Source organism: Loxodonta africana, chromosome 9 (genome assembly GCF_030014295.1).
Source record: "Loxodonta africana isolate mLoxAfr1 chromosome 9, mLoxAfr1.hap2, whole genome shotgun sequence".
Classification (NCBI taxonomy): Eukaryota; Metazoa; Chordata; class Mammalia; order Proboscidea; family Elephantidae; genus Loxodonta; species Loxodonta africana.
Genome location: NC_087350.1, coordinates 54,167,270 through 54,182,138, shown reverse-complemented (window position 1 = coordinate 54,182,138; position 14,869 = coordinate 54,167,270). Strand labels below are relative to the sequence as shown.

Sequence of the window (14,869 nt, the reverse complement as noted above, 5' to 3'; positions counted from 1 at the left end):
GACACTACTCACCAAAATAGTATGTAGAACACTTTCTTTATGAACTGCATTATCCCAGTTGACCTAGATGTGTGCTGAGACCATGGTTCTCAGCCCTTAGCTCCAGTAATTCGGTCCCTCAAGGTGTTTGGATGTGTCTAGAAACTTCTCTGACTTTCCCTTGGTCAAGTTGTGCTGACTTCCTCGATATTGTGTATTGTCTTTCCTTCATCAAAGTTAACACTTGTCTACTATCTAGTTAGTGATTTCCTCTCCCTACCCCTCCCCTCCCTTGTAGCCATCAAAAATAGTTTTTTCCTGTGTATAAATATTTTCTTGGGTTTTATATAATAGTGGTCTCATACAACGTGTGTCCTTTCGTGATTGACTTTCACTCAGCATAATGCCCTCCAAATTCTTCCTTATTGTGAGATGTTTCACAGATTCATCATTGTTACTTGTTGTGTGTATGTACCATAGTTTGTCCATTTATCTGTTGATGGGAACTTAGGTTGTTTCCATCTTTTGCTATTGTGAATAATGCCACAGTGAACATGGGTGTGCATATGTCTGTTGTGTGATGGCTCTTCTTGAGGATATTCCTAGGAATAAGATTGCTGGATCATACGGTATTTTTACTTCTAGCTTTTTAAGGAGGTGCTGTATCGTTTTCCATAGTGGTTATATACCATTTTACATTCCCACTAGCAGTGCATGAGAGTTCTAATTTCCCTACAACCTCTGTAACATTTGTTATTTTCTGTGTTTTTGATTGGTGCCAGTAATGTCAGAGTGAGATGGTATCTCATTATAGTTTGATTTGCATTTTTCTAATGGCAACTGATTGTGAGCATTTCCTCATGTGTCTGTTAGCTGCCTGAATGCCTTCTTTGGTGAAGTGTCTGTTCGTATCTTTTGTCCAATTTTAAATTGGATTATTTGCCTTTTTGTTATTGGGGTGTTGAAGTATTCTAAAGATTTTAGAGATTAGACCCTTGTTGAACATGTTGTAGCCAAAAACTTTTTCTCAGTGCGTAGGTTCTCTTTTTTACTCTTTGGGTAAAGTCTTTTAATGAGCATAGTGTTTAATTTTGAGGAGCTCCCAGTTACCTAGTTTATTTTCTGGTGTTTGTGCATCATTAGTTATGGTTTGTATTGTATTTATGCCAGGCATTAGGGCTCCTAGCATTGTCCCTATTTTTTCTTCCATGATCTTTATTGTTTTAGGTTTTATTATAAGTTATAATCTTTATGAGGCAGCATATGATAATGGTATGTGCTCTTGCTTTGGAGTCAGACAGACCTGGATTCACTTCTCAGCTGTTAGAGTCAGCAGATTGCTTCACCTTTCTGGCCCTCTGTTTCTTCATCCATAAAGTGGGAGCAGTAGTGCCTGTCTCACAGGATTGATACAAGGATCAAATGATACAACATACTTAAAAATGGCCAGATGGTTGCTGGTCCTCAGTAATTGTTTACTCTGTCTGTCCATCTCACTCTTCTCCCAACCTTGTGACTGAATATGAGGCTGGGATTGGCTGCTTTAGCCACCCTAACACCGCCTGCTTAGAATGAGGAAGGTCTAGGCCAGGAGCTGCGGACCCCCCAAGAGAGTAGGTGCACCCTCCTGGCAGTCAGGAGTGGGTTAGTTCTTCACCCAGCCATGCCACTGACTTCTTCGTGATCTTGGGGGAGATTTGTTAACCATCAATGCCTTGGTTTACTCCTCTGTAAATGGGGATAAAACTGTCCCACTTGCCTTATAAAGGTTATATGAGGTTGTTGTGTTTAAACGAAGTAACAGAGGACAAAACACTTTTGCACAGTATGAAATACTATGCAACTACCATGCAAAATAATTAATATTTATAATATATTAAAAAGGAATAATACTAGTATCTCATATGTTGTGAGGATTATGCAAGACAATGCATATAAAGTTTAGCCTAGTGTCTGGCAGGTTCTAAGTGCTCGGTAAGTGGGAGCTCTTGTTGCTGTTAATCACCATTTTAAGAAGTCTGATAAAGATGGAAAAGAAAGTTAGTAAATATTTTCATTGATTGATTAATTTCAAAAGAAGTCAGGAAGTGATAGTAAAATTCAGGGCAACACAAACAACATTTGCATAGCAAATGACCAGTTTAAACAAGTGCTTGCATATTCATGATTTTGCTTAACCCTCACAACTACTCCCTGAGGAAGGGACTAGCATCTCTGCTGGATAGATGAGGAAACTGAGACTGAAGTGTTACCCTAGTGAGAATCCAGCCCAGCAACGCTGCTATCAAATTGTTACCCTAGGTCCTCCCTCCCCAGTTTCCATCCCTGTCTCCAAACTGCCCTCTAACCCGTTTTATCCAGAGGAGGCTTGCAGCCCTTGTTCTTGGCAGGTCCAGGCTGTCAGCCCACAGGTACTGGAGTGCTGTGGGCACCATGCCCAACACAAGGCAGCCGCAGAGGCAGAAGCATATCAAGGGTTTGTGCAGCTGAGTGAGAAGGGCCCAGAGAGCCGTTCGGAGCTCAGCCGCTTTTCCAGAGTGCCTTCATCAGCCCTGCATCTCTGCTTTCCCAGCTAAAACAAGTGCAACTTTTGCTTTGGGGAGAGCCTGACTGTTGCCTGGGAGCAATTGCTCCGAGTCCTTTTTCGTTTCTGCCCCTTCCAGTGCATTTTCACTTCCCAGTTCCTCGCCAAGGCCTGTGGTCTGCAAATAAAGATTTCAAACAGCCCCCGTGCTGCTGAGCACACAGATCCTGGGCACCATGCTGCCCCTTTCACAGCTTCCTGTCTCAGGCTTCTTGCCTTCCATTTAGACATGGGAGGGAGGCTGTAGCAGTTACTAAACTGTATTGTGTTTTGTTTCTTAGAGGGAATACATGTTTATTGCAGAAAAATTGGAAAATACAGAAAAAAACTTGAATAATTATCCATTTTGTAAATATTTCTGAGCACTTGCTATATACTAGGTCTTATGCTGGGTGTGACAGATACAGACATGAGCAATATATTACCTGTATTCCCATCACCGGAAGATAACCACTATTAATGTTTTGGCAAGTTTATTTCTAGTTTTTTAAAATATGCATGTATTTTTTTATGTATTTGAGATAATTTCTACTATAATTTTGTGTCCTGCTTTTTGTTTAATTTGCATGGTAACATGATCATTTTTAAAATGATGTTATAAATAATATCTTGAAACATTAACATTATTAAAAAATAGTTTTTTCTTGCTTAAAAAAGCAGTCTATGCTTGTTATAAAACTTTCAAACAATTCAGAAGTTTACAATGAGCTGTTCACATATTTATATCCCCAGCCCCAGGAAATAGCCAATCTTAAACCATTTTTAATGGCTGTATATATTCAGGAAACCCTGGTGGTGTAGTGGTTAAGTGCTACGGCTCTTAACCAAGAGGTCGGCAGTTTGAATCCACCTGGCGCTCCTTGGAAACTCTACAGGGCAGTTCTTCTCTGTCTTATAGGGTCGCTATGAGTTGGAATTGACTCGATGGCAGTGGGTTTTTTGGGGTTTGAGTATATATTCAACTACTTCCCCATTGTATAATTTTAGATTTTGTGATTTTTTATTACTATAAATAAAGCTGGGATAAATACCTTTGCATATAGAACTTAAGAAAAGTTTTTCAGATCTTGTTTAAAGTGGTAATTTCCCAGTTGAGAGATTTTGGAGTTAAATGGTCTGATCTCTTACATCAGTTTGAATTCCTATCAATGATATATGAGCTTATCCATTTCACCATAGCTTGCTAGCGTGGAATATTGTAATTAAAAACCACAACATCAAATTTTGTTAACTGTGAGAGTTGAATTGTATCTTGTTTTAATTTGCATTTCTTCAATGTTTATTGAATTTTCCATGTTTGTTATCCAGATGTATTTCATCTTTTTTCAAGACCTTTTTTCTTTTTTCGCTTAACTATTGGGATCTTAATATTTTTTCTCATCTGTTGGTATGAGGGCTTTATATAACAGTGTCTGAGGTGTGGGAAATTCCAGGAACTCATTAAGGGAAAGATAAGGCTGGCTTCTCTGTATTGTATAATAATAGTTACGAATTTTGGGCTGTGGAGTTAAACTATCCAAGTTTAAATTTTGTCATTGCTACTTTCTAGCTGTGTGTCCTTGAACACATGATCTGACTGCCTCAGTTTTATCATCTGCAAGATGGGGATAATAGTATATATTAAGTGATTGTTGTTAGCAATCAATAAGAGTGTATATAAAGTTTTTTGTAAAATGCCTAACTAGGACTTGATTATCGTATTTTTATGCAAATAATGCACACATTATACATTTTTGCCAAGTGCATAACCTCCCTCCTTTGCTATTTTTGTAATCAAACTATGCCGCGTGTTATATGTGTGGGTGCGTTATTTACATGGGCACGTATTTGCAAAAAAATATGGTAATATGAGCTTTTGTTACCATTAGTATTTCCTAGATAACCTGTTCACAGTTCTGGAATATTTGTCCCCCCACCCTTTTCCACTCCCAGTTATTAGACTGTCTCATTTTCTGTTTCTGCAGATCAGCCAAATGGCCGATGACACAGTTGCAGAGCTGGACAGGCATCTGGCAGTGAAGACCAAAGAACTCCTTGGATGAAAGTCCACAGGGGCCAGCAACACTCGAAAGCCCAGTTTCTGGTGGATCCCATGGGTAGCAAATTGGGACCTCTCTACCCATCTATACTGAAGCTGGCACCCACTCAGTTGTTGGTCCTTGTGAAGCCCAGCCTTCCAGTGGGACACCCAGACTTGCTCACTCTCCTCCTCCTAACCCCTGTCCATCCATTCTGCTCTGGGCCTGCTGTCATGGGTGACCCTCAGAGAATACTTGCTGCTGGCAGAGGCTGTTTACTTGGGGCATTTGCCTAGTCACCAAGGGACTAGGACTGTTGACAGGATTCACACCTCCTGCTCCTTGTCTCAGAAGCCTCCTTTTCAAACAGGCAGTCAGGTCCTGTCTCCAAGTAGAACTCTGCTTGTGCTAATGTGGGCCTTGATCTGTGACTGGGCACCTTTGCTAGAAGCCCAGTTTCACTGAACAATAAACTCTGAAATTGAAAAGAATAAAAGCCACAAAGGAAAGGATAGAGTTGGGGTGGATTGATTATCTCTAAGGATTTGTATATAAAGCAGCCATGACAGTACTTTTCTTTGTCTCTTGGTCATCTTCACACTTGCTGTTTTCTTTGCCTGGAACATCCTTCCATTCCTTGTCACCTGGCCAGTCCTGTTTATCCTTTAGTTCTCAGCCTGGATATCACTACCCCCTAGGAAGTCTTCCTTCTCCTGCTAACGGGGAGCCCTGTTTTCGGCTCTCATAGTACCATCTACTGCTTTTATCTGAACACTAATGGTCCTTTTTGCCCATTTGTCTGTGTATCCTGAGAACTTGGCATAGTGCCTGGAACATAGGCGCTCAGATATTTTTGTTGTGATTGAATAGCACGTAGTAGGTACTTAACAAATGCTGGCCTCTTTTCCTTTCTGTCATTTTCCACTCTTGCCCTTGTCCTCAATATTTACTTAGAGTGAAATGCTTTCTCCTCAGGGCCTGCCTGTTGTTGACAGACAGGTCGCTTGCTGTGGCTTATCTTTAGGTACTGGGTTAAGTAGTTTTTTTTTTTCCCCTCCCAATATCTTCTCATTCATTTATTCATAATATAGCCACCATTAGCCAGAGATAATTCTAGGCATTATTTTTAATCTTTACCGTAAACTCAAAAGACATGTATTATCTCCATTTTACAAATAAGAAAACTGAAATTTGTCAGTATTAGGTAACTTGCCCAAAGTATCAAAACCTAGTAAGTGGTAGAAGGTTTCATTATCTGTAGTCCATTAAATAACTGTACAAAGTAAGAATTGTCAGGCTAATTTTACAGAGAAGGAAGAGCTCAGAGAGGTGAAGTTTCTTGTCCAAGATGACACAGCTAACAAGCGGCAGAGCTGGGATTCAAATTAAGGCCTGTTTCTAAAGTGTGTCTTCTACCACTGCATCCTACCGCCTTCCTAAATGTTTAGTGAGCACCAGCCGTATCACGTACTGTGCTACATGTTGGAAGTACAAAAACAGGCAAGATATGATCCCTGGCTTGGGTGCACTGGACTGAGTTGCCCTTATAATGCCTTGGGTAGAAAGACAGGAAGTGCAGTCTGGTTCTGCCAGGTGTCTGCATTCAGAATGGAACCCACTTTGGCAACAGCAGGACCTGGCTGAGTTCCTTTTGAAGTAGAATCCAGCTCTTCTTTGCTGTTTTACTCCTCCCAGACTGTCCCACGCTAGAGGTAGTAAGGGCTGCACTTCTTTCACTGCTCATACTGGTGGAGCAAGGTACCAAACAGCCAGTGGGGATTCAAGATCAAAATAATCTCCTGCCCCAGTTACCTGTCCTCAGTCAAACCCCACTCACCAGCCCCGAGTGGCCATCACACACCCAAAAGTCATAGCTGTGGGAAGGATAGGGATAGAGATAGCAACCATGGAGCCGTTTTTGGGTAAAGCCACATGGCAGGGACTTTGCAACAGTTTTTGTGAGTGGTCGAAATCCCCCACTCACTGCAAATGTTCTCAAAGATGCAGGATTTTTTAATAAACAGAGGAAATGATAAATTATGTTGTAACTCCACTCCAAAGGCATTTGGTTCTTAACAGCCAAATCCTCTGTAGTCTTTAAATAAACAAAAACTTATTTAGTGAACAGGCGGGGGGAAAATGAAAGATTTTCTGTACTTGGGTTCCACATGTCAACAATTTCTCTCCTGTGTGTATGTTGGCCAAAGCCGAATATCATGATAAATGAATAAAGGAAAACCTGGAGCCCAGGGCAGTCAGACAGCTCAGCAAATGGCTTTCAGCTGATTGCTGTATTTCAGCTGACATTTATCAAAGAGTTTCTCTGTTCCTCTGTTTCAGGCTGCAGTGGTGGCACAGACCAGAATAAGACTACCTGTTTGGATGTGCTGAGTAATGAGTAATGCTGGAGCAATTCATTCTCCTCCTCTGCATCCCTCAATCTCTCTCTCTGTCTTTCAAAAAAGAAAAGCTGGGTATGGAAATTCTCACACTTGCCAGAAGAATTAGCCACCTCCTCTATTCAGTTCAACAGCTTTCAAAGTCCCATGAAAAATTCAGTCCAAAGAAGATTCAGGAACTTTTTTTTTCTTGTGTGTACGTGTGTGTTGGAAATGATAAAAGAAACTGAGATGTAAAAAGCTAAAAAAAACTTCTCATAAGTGCCCAGTCTTACTCTTCTTTTACAACTAGGTGTGTGTCCTTCCAGACCTTTGTCTATATGTGTGTAATTAAAGGAAAGGGGACTATTCTGTTCATATTCTAAAGCTTGCTTTTTTTAATCCAACAACACATCATGGCCACCTATCCATGTGTGTGCATGTAGATACAATTCAATTTCATTAAATATAGTATTTATTCCATAATATGAATCTATCATAACTATTACCCCTGTGGTATTTTCTTAAAAAAAAAAAAAAAATGCATTGGATGTTGTTTTTGTTTGAAGATAGATTTCTTTGTTGTTGTTGGAAAAAGAACCCCTATTCTAAGTATATTTGGTAAATCCTGCTCCTCCCTCAGACCCAGATGAATATTTATTGAATGCCTCATGTGGACCACGTACAATGCTAGGCCTTTTACATATGTTAGGAGTCCCCCAAGTGGCACAAACGGTTAATATGCTCAGCGCTAACCAAAAGGTTAGAGGTTCAAACCCACCCAGAAGCATCTTGAAAGAAAAGTCTGGTGATTTGCTTTTGAAAACGTAGCCATTGAAATCATATGGAGAAGATAAACCAGATAATTGGGAGCTCCTAAAAACTAAACACACTCCTCAAAAACCTTCACCAAAAGAGTAAAAAGAGAACCTACAGGCTGGGAAAAAATTTTTTGGCTACAACATATCCGACAAGGTCTAATCTCTAAAATCTATAGGATACTTCAAGACCTCAATAACAAAAAGACAAATGATCCAATTTAAAATTGGTCAAAGAATATGAAAAAACACTTCACCAGAGAAGACATCTAGGCAGCTAACAGACACATGAGGAAATGCTCACAATCAGCCGTTAGAGAAGTGCAAATCAAAACTATAATGAGATACCATCTAACCCGTATATTACTGGCACTAATTAAAAAAAAAAAAATGTTGGAGAGGTTGCCCGGAGACTGGCATTCTTAAGCACTACTGGCGGGAATGCAAAATGGTACAACCACTATGGAAAACGATATGGCACCTCCTTAAAAAGCTAGAAATAGAAATACCATACTATCCAGCAACCCTCCTAGGAATAAGAGAAATAAGAGCCATCACATGAATAAATGTTCATATCCATATTCATTGCAGTGTTATTCACAATAGCAAAAAGATGGAAACAAGTATTCATCAAGAATGGATAAATTATGGCACATACAATGGAATACTATGCAACAATAAAGACCAGTGATGAATATGTGAAACATCTCCCAACATGGATGAATCTGGAGGGCGTTACGCTGAGTGAAATAAGTCAATCTCAAAAGGAAAATACTGTATGAGACAATGATTTTAAAAACCCAAGAAAAGGCTTACACACAAAAAAAATCTTTGAAGGTTAGCGAGAGGAGAGGGGAGACCTGGGGGAGGGGAAATCACTAGATAGTAGACAAGTGTTAACTTTGGTGAAGGGAAAGACAGAGTAGGGGAAGTCAGCATAACTTGACCAAGGCAAAGTCATGGAAGCTTCCTAGACGCATGCAAATACCTCGAGGGATCGAGTTACTGGGGCTGAGGGCTGGTGACCATGATCTTGGGGGACATCTGGGTCAACTGGCATAACAATAGTTATTAAGAAAATGTTCTTCATCCTACTTTGGTGAGTAGTGTCTGGGGTCTTAAAAGTTTGTGAGCAGCCATCTAAGATACATCTATTGATCCCATCACATTTGGAGCAAAGGAAAATGAAGAAAACCAAAGACACAAGGAAAGTATTAGTCCAAAGGACTAATAGACCACATGAACCACACCCCCCACCAGCCTGAGCCCAGAACTAAATGGTACCTGGCTACCACCACCAACTGCTCTGACAGGGATCACAATAGTGTGTCCTAGACAGAGCAGGAGAAAAATGTAGAACAAAATTCAATCTCACACACAAAAAGACCAGACTTACTAGTCTGACACTGGAGGAACCCGCAAGACTGTGGCCTCTGGATAATCAGAACTGAGGCCACTCCCGAAGTCCACCTTTCAGCCAAAGATTAAACCCAGTGCCATTGAGTCGATTCCGACTCATAACAACCCTATAGCCAAAGATGAGACAGGCCTATAAAACAATAACACACTTGAGGAGCATGTTTCTTAGCTCAATCAAGTATATGAGACCAAATGGGCAACACCTGCCCAAAAGCAGAGATGAGAAGGCAGGAAGGGACCGGAAAAAAACCGGATGAATGGACATGGAGAACCTGGGGTGGTAGGGAAAAGGGGAGAGTGCTGATACATCACAGGAATTGCAACCAATGTTATAAAACAATTTCTGTGTAAATTTTTGAATGAGTAACTTGTGCTATAAACTTACGCCTAAAGTGCAATAAAATTAAAAACAAAAAAAATCACATGGAGCACATTTCTCTGAGGCATGGGGTCACCACGTATCACAATCAGCTCTAACTGGTAACTGGTTACATACGTTACTGTGTTTAAACTTCCCCACAGTTTTATTTGGTATAAACAAAACCCATTGCTGTTGAGTCAGTTCCGAATCAGTGACCATATAGAACAGAGTAGAACTGCCCCATAGGGTTTCCAAGGAGCGGCTGGTAGATTGGAACCTCCTAACTTTTGGTTAGCAGCCGATCTCTTAACCACTGCACCACCAGGGCTCCTTAGTTGGTGTAGGTATTACTATTATCTGTGTTTATATATGAGAAAAAAGGTTCAAGAAGGGTATTTAACTTGCCAGAGTGAAATCTCAAACCCAGGTGTATCTAAAGTGGGCTGTGCTTCGATTCAGTCTCATTGAGCACTTACTCAAAATAAACCAGGTATTGTCCTGGACCCCGAAGGTAATACAAGAGAAGCAGAAATCTTATGTTCATAAAACAATCAGGAAGCTATGTTAATAAAGGAAGGCTTGCAAAACATGCTGCCCACTCACTGAAGAAATGGCAGCTCTTACAGAGACAGCAAAGTTACATATTTATACCTCACCTGTCTGACAGACTTTCCTCTCCAGAATGTGACAGAGATCCAGGAAGTAAGCACCAATTACCAAGCTGTGAACAATAATAACAGCAATAACAATAATAGTATTGACAGCATCAGTAACTAGTATTTGCTTGGTGGCTTTTAGTTTTCAAAGAGCTTCTCCATCCATTGTCTCATTGAAACCACTGAGTGAAGTTTTACAGTTACAAAGTCCATGCAAAAAGCCTCACTATGATGATCATAAAAGCTCTTCATGTCTTCAAAAGCCATTGATTCTTTTTGCCCTTACATATGGTCACTTTTCATGATGTGCAGTTGAAGATATATTCTCTATTTTGGGGGTACAAATTTTGATATGCATAAGAAAATGTATCTTACAGATTATGTTGTTTAGGTTTTCTATATCTTTCATAATTTTTTGACCCTTTGATGAATCTTGGACAGAAAATAGTATGTTTCCGTCTCCTTCTTGTGTCTCTTGTGATTTCTGCTTTAGAGAGGGGCTGCTGTGTGGTCTGATGCATAGATATCCAAACTCGTATCTTCATCTTATTCCGTGCTTTGAGTCTGAATTCTGTCTTGTCATATATCAAGATCACAGTCTTTTTGTTTGCATTTTCTTTGTTTATCTTTCCCCATTCCTGTATTTTTAGCCATTCAGGATCACTATGTTTTAGGCACATTTTTTAGAGTTGTTTTATTCTATAAAGCATTCTGAAACTCCTTTTAATAAAAAAATAGGTGACTTAAACTCATTTGCTTTTATCGATACCACTGATGTGTTTAGTAGAACTTATTTATTCATTCTTTACCTGAAATATTAATACTAAGTGTGATTTGGTGTCTAAACCTTCAGCAGACTAGGAACTAGAGATTAGATTGATGAGAAGGGTTGCTTCTGCACAGAGGACGTTCAGTGTTTGTTAAATGAATAAGTGAAATACACCTTTATCATGTCACTCTTCTCCAAAACCTTCAATGGCTCCACATTGCCTTCTGAATTATGTACAAACTCTTCACTCCGACATTCAGTAACTTGGGCAGCCTGAGCCCGGTGTATCTCTTGAGCTTTATCCACTCATCTCTCATAACTGCCCTGATACAAAAAGTGCTTCAGTTAAATGGAATTTGTTAGCTTTTCTGAAATTTTGTGCTGCTTTCTTCCACTTCTGTCCATTTTCTTAGACTGTTTTCTGTGCCTGGTATTGTGCTCCCTTAAATCCCTACCCTACCCAACGGGAAAAATTTACCTAGCCTTCAAAACTCCTTAATTCCACCTCCTTCTTTGCGGGAACTCATTCATGTATGTATCTGATGTTTCTTCTGATATCTAGATCTGCATATGCCTATTAGGAGTACTGGTAGTGCAACAGTTAAGCACTCAGCTGCTAACCTAAAGGTTGGCTGTTCGAACCCACCCGGCAGCTGTGTGGGAGAAAGACCTGGTGATCTGCTCCCGTAAAGATTACAGCCCAGAAAACCCTACGGGGCAGTTCTATTCAGTTACATGGGGTTGCTGTGAGTCAAAAATCGACTCGACAGCACCCAACAACAAGAAGTACCTATTGGGCAGCTTCACTTGGCTGTGCCACAAGCACCTCAAGCTCAGCCAGCACCACCTGGAGAGCACATTTCACCCCAGACTTGCTTGCCCTCCTGCATTTCCTCTCTCAGGCAATGGCATTCCCGTCCACCAGGATGCCAAACCAGGACATTGGGAGCCACATTTGCCTTCCTCTCTCTCACCCCCTTGTCCAATAAGTCACCAAGTCCTGTCAGTTCTACGTTCAAAGTGCCTCTCCTTTCTGGGTACACCCTTGAGTGGTTTTTACCAGGGAATACACATGGCAGATGTTCCAGGCCGGCCTCACCCAAGTCTCTGAGCACTGGGCCTCACTTCAGCGGGTGAGTTGAGCTGCTGTTCCCATGGGGTAGAACACGACTCATACACTAGATTAATGTGGGTAAGTTGCTTGAAAGAAAGTTCCCTGCTCTTTTAATCTTTGTATCCCCTGACTAGTATAGTGCTTGGTGCAAAGCAGGTGTTGAGGTAATGTTTGCCCAATTGTAAGGGTCCTGCTGGGCTGTGAATACAAATGAAATCACATTTACATCAGTAACCCAAAGTTTCCCTAATTACTCTGACCTGCTTGCTCAGGACCTTCCACCTCATCTACTAAATCTACCTCGAGGATTCCTGGACATCTCCTAAGGGCTGCTTCACATGGTGTCCACATCCACTGGCATCGCCATACTCCTTCTCCAGCCCAGGCTCCACCTCGCTGGCATCTGTGGCTATGAATTCCACTTGAGGGAGTTTTTCTTTGCTTCTACTGGGAATGCCAGCATTTAAGAGTATTAGGACCTGAGCGTGCTGAGTGGGTTCCCTGAAGAGGCAAGGAAAGGTCTCTTCCTAATTCCATGCCACCTTTGGCCTCCTGAGCTCCAAAGCAGCCTTGCTGGGTCCCCGAGACCCTGAAGTCCTCCCAGCATAGCAACTCCTCCATAATCTGACTACTGCCCCTGACGCTGGGGTTCCATCTGGCCCCTGGGGCAGGCATCCCTTCTACTCTGCTCCTTCGCAGGCTCCTGCCTCAACCACAATATTTTCTTCTTCTAAAATGGTCCTACAAATCCCCTGTTTGATGATGATAATAATACCAAAACCAAACCTATTGTCATCGAGTCAATTCCGACTCATAGTGACCCTATAGGATAGAGTAGAATTGCCCCATAGGGTTTCCAAGGAACAGCTGGTGGATTTGAACTGCTGACCTTTTGGTGAGCAGCCAAACTCTTAAATACTGCACCACTAGGGCTCCGATGATAATAAAAACCAAACCCTTTGCTTTTGAGTTGATTCCGACTCACAGTGACTAACAATTACTGGACTTTTAGTACGTGATACCCCTTGCTGTTGAGTCAATTCTAACTCATAGTGACCCTGTAGGACAGAGTTGAACTGCCCCATAGACTTTTCAAGACTATAGTCTTTATGGAAGAAGATTGCCAGGTCTTTTTCCTGTGGAGCCACTGGGTGGGTTTGAACTGCCAACCTTTCGTTCGGTTAGCAGCTGAATGCTTAACAACTGCATCACCAGGGCTCCTTTTGTTACCCAGGCATGGAAAGTGAGAACTGTACCACTGAACCACCACTGCCCCCTAGGCAGCTCCAAGCCAAAACAAAACTAGTTGCCATGGAGTCCGTTGGATTCATGGCAACCCCATGTGTTGTAGAGTAGAGCTGTGATTCATAGAGTTTTCAAGGCTGTGACCGTTTGGAATCAGATCGCCAGGGCTTTTTTCCAAGGTGCCTCTGGCTGGATTTGAACTGGCAACCTTTTGATTAGTAGTTGAGTACTTAACTGTGCCATCCAGGGATTCCTAGGCAACTCTTGTTGTTTGCCATTGAGTCGATTTTTGACTCATAGTGACCTCATGTGACAGAGCAGAACTGCCCCATAGGGTTTTCTAGGCTGTAATCTTTATGGGAGCAGATCACCAGGTGTTTCTCCTGCTGACCCACTGAGTGGGTTGGAACTGCCAACCTTTAGCTTAGCAGCCAAGCACTTAACCATTGTGCCACCAGCTCTCCTTAGCCAACTCTGGAAGGTAGTTATTATTTTACTTACTTTACAGATGAAGAAACTGAAACACAGAGAGGGGTTAAGTTACTTGTACAAAGACACAAAGGACCAGAGAAAGAATTCAAACCCCATGGCTCTGGTTTCTTACCCTTAGCCTAGGCAGCCCTAATAAATTATTAAACTAAGAGGCCAGTGAGACTGGGAAGGGCCCTGTGAAGTGCTGAAGTTGCTAGCAAGAGGTTCTTGGTCCTGTCCCAGTTTTGCCCTTTCTACCCTCAATTCAGGTAAATGTCACTACATTTCCCCATGGATACCACGAGGGGCTGGACAAGATCAGTGATTTCCAACTGGTCCAGACTACTCGTGCTAGTCCCTGACAAAATTTTCACCCATTTGGGACAAAATAAGTAAAATAAGGGCAATGTAGCAAATGTTTTCATTAAATTTATTTAACTTAAAGGACTGCCTTATATTTTTAGATCTCCCTCTTCCTACTTTTGCTTTGATGTTAAATTTTTTTCTATTAGAAAATGATAAGAAGTTGGTGACTTAAAAAAAATTCTCACTTAGGAAAATAAAAAAGTTGCGATCACCTTTTGGTCTCCTCCATTTTTTAACTTTACAGGTGCATAAATCGTAAAGTCTGAGAGCCATGGGACCTCACGCCTACTCCTAGCTGACATCTCCGAGGCTGTCATCCGAGAGGAGCTGAAGCTGTAACCAGGGAGAGAGGCAACCAGGGAAGAAGGCGGTTTGACCTGTGTGGGCTTCGGGGACCCAGTGGGTGAGTGAGCGGTGGCAGTGAGGCAAGGGTTGGAAACAGCACAATAGTTAATCAGGAGGGTTCAGAGACCCACCAGGGAGGAGGGGCAGATGGGGAGAGGTGAGTCAGAGAGAGGAGAAGGGAGACAGAAAGAGATAAACAGAGGAGTAGACAGAGAAACACACACAGGGACAGAGGGAGGGAGAGGCAAAGAGACAGAGTCAGAGAGAGACAAAGAGACACAGAGATATACACAGGGACATAAAAAGAGCGGAAGAGACAAAGGCAAAGACACACACATGTACGCAC

At 41.6% G+C, this 14,869-nt stretch overlaps 1 protein-coding gene across 6 annotated transcripts in view; it reads left to right on the top strand.

The window, feature by feature from the left end:
* The window catches only part of MRRF (mitochondrial ribosome recycling factor), a 76,149-nt gene extending 61,753 nt beyond the window's left edge, over positions 1-14,396 (top strand). For 5 of the 6 annotated variants that reach the window (XM_023544965.2, XM_023544968.2, XM_010587661.3 and 2 more), the window contains one exon: positions 4,528-14,396. In XM_023544965.2, the coding sequence (XP_023400733.1) occupies positions 4,528-4,605 (78 nt within the window). In that variant the 3' untranslated portion in view covers positions 4,606-14,396. The remainder of the gene's footprint in view (positions 1-4,527) is intronic. The other variant, XR_775611.3, reaches the window with a different exon arrangement.
* Positions 14,397-14,869: the final 473 nt, after the last annotated feature.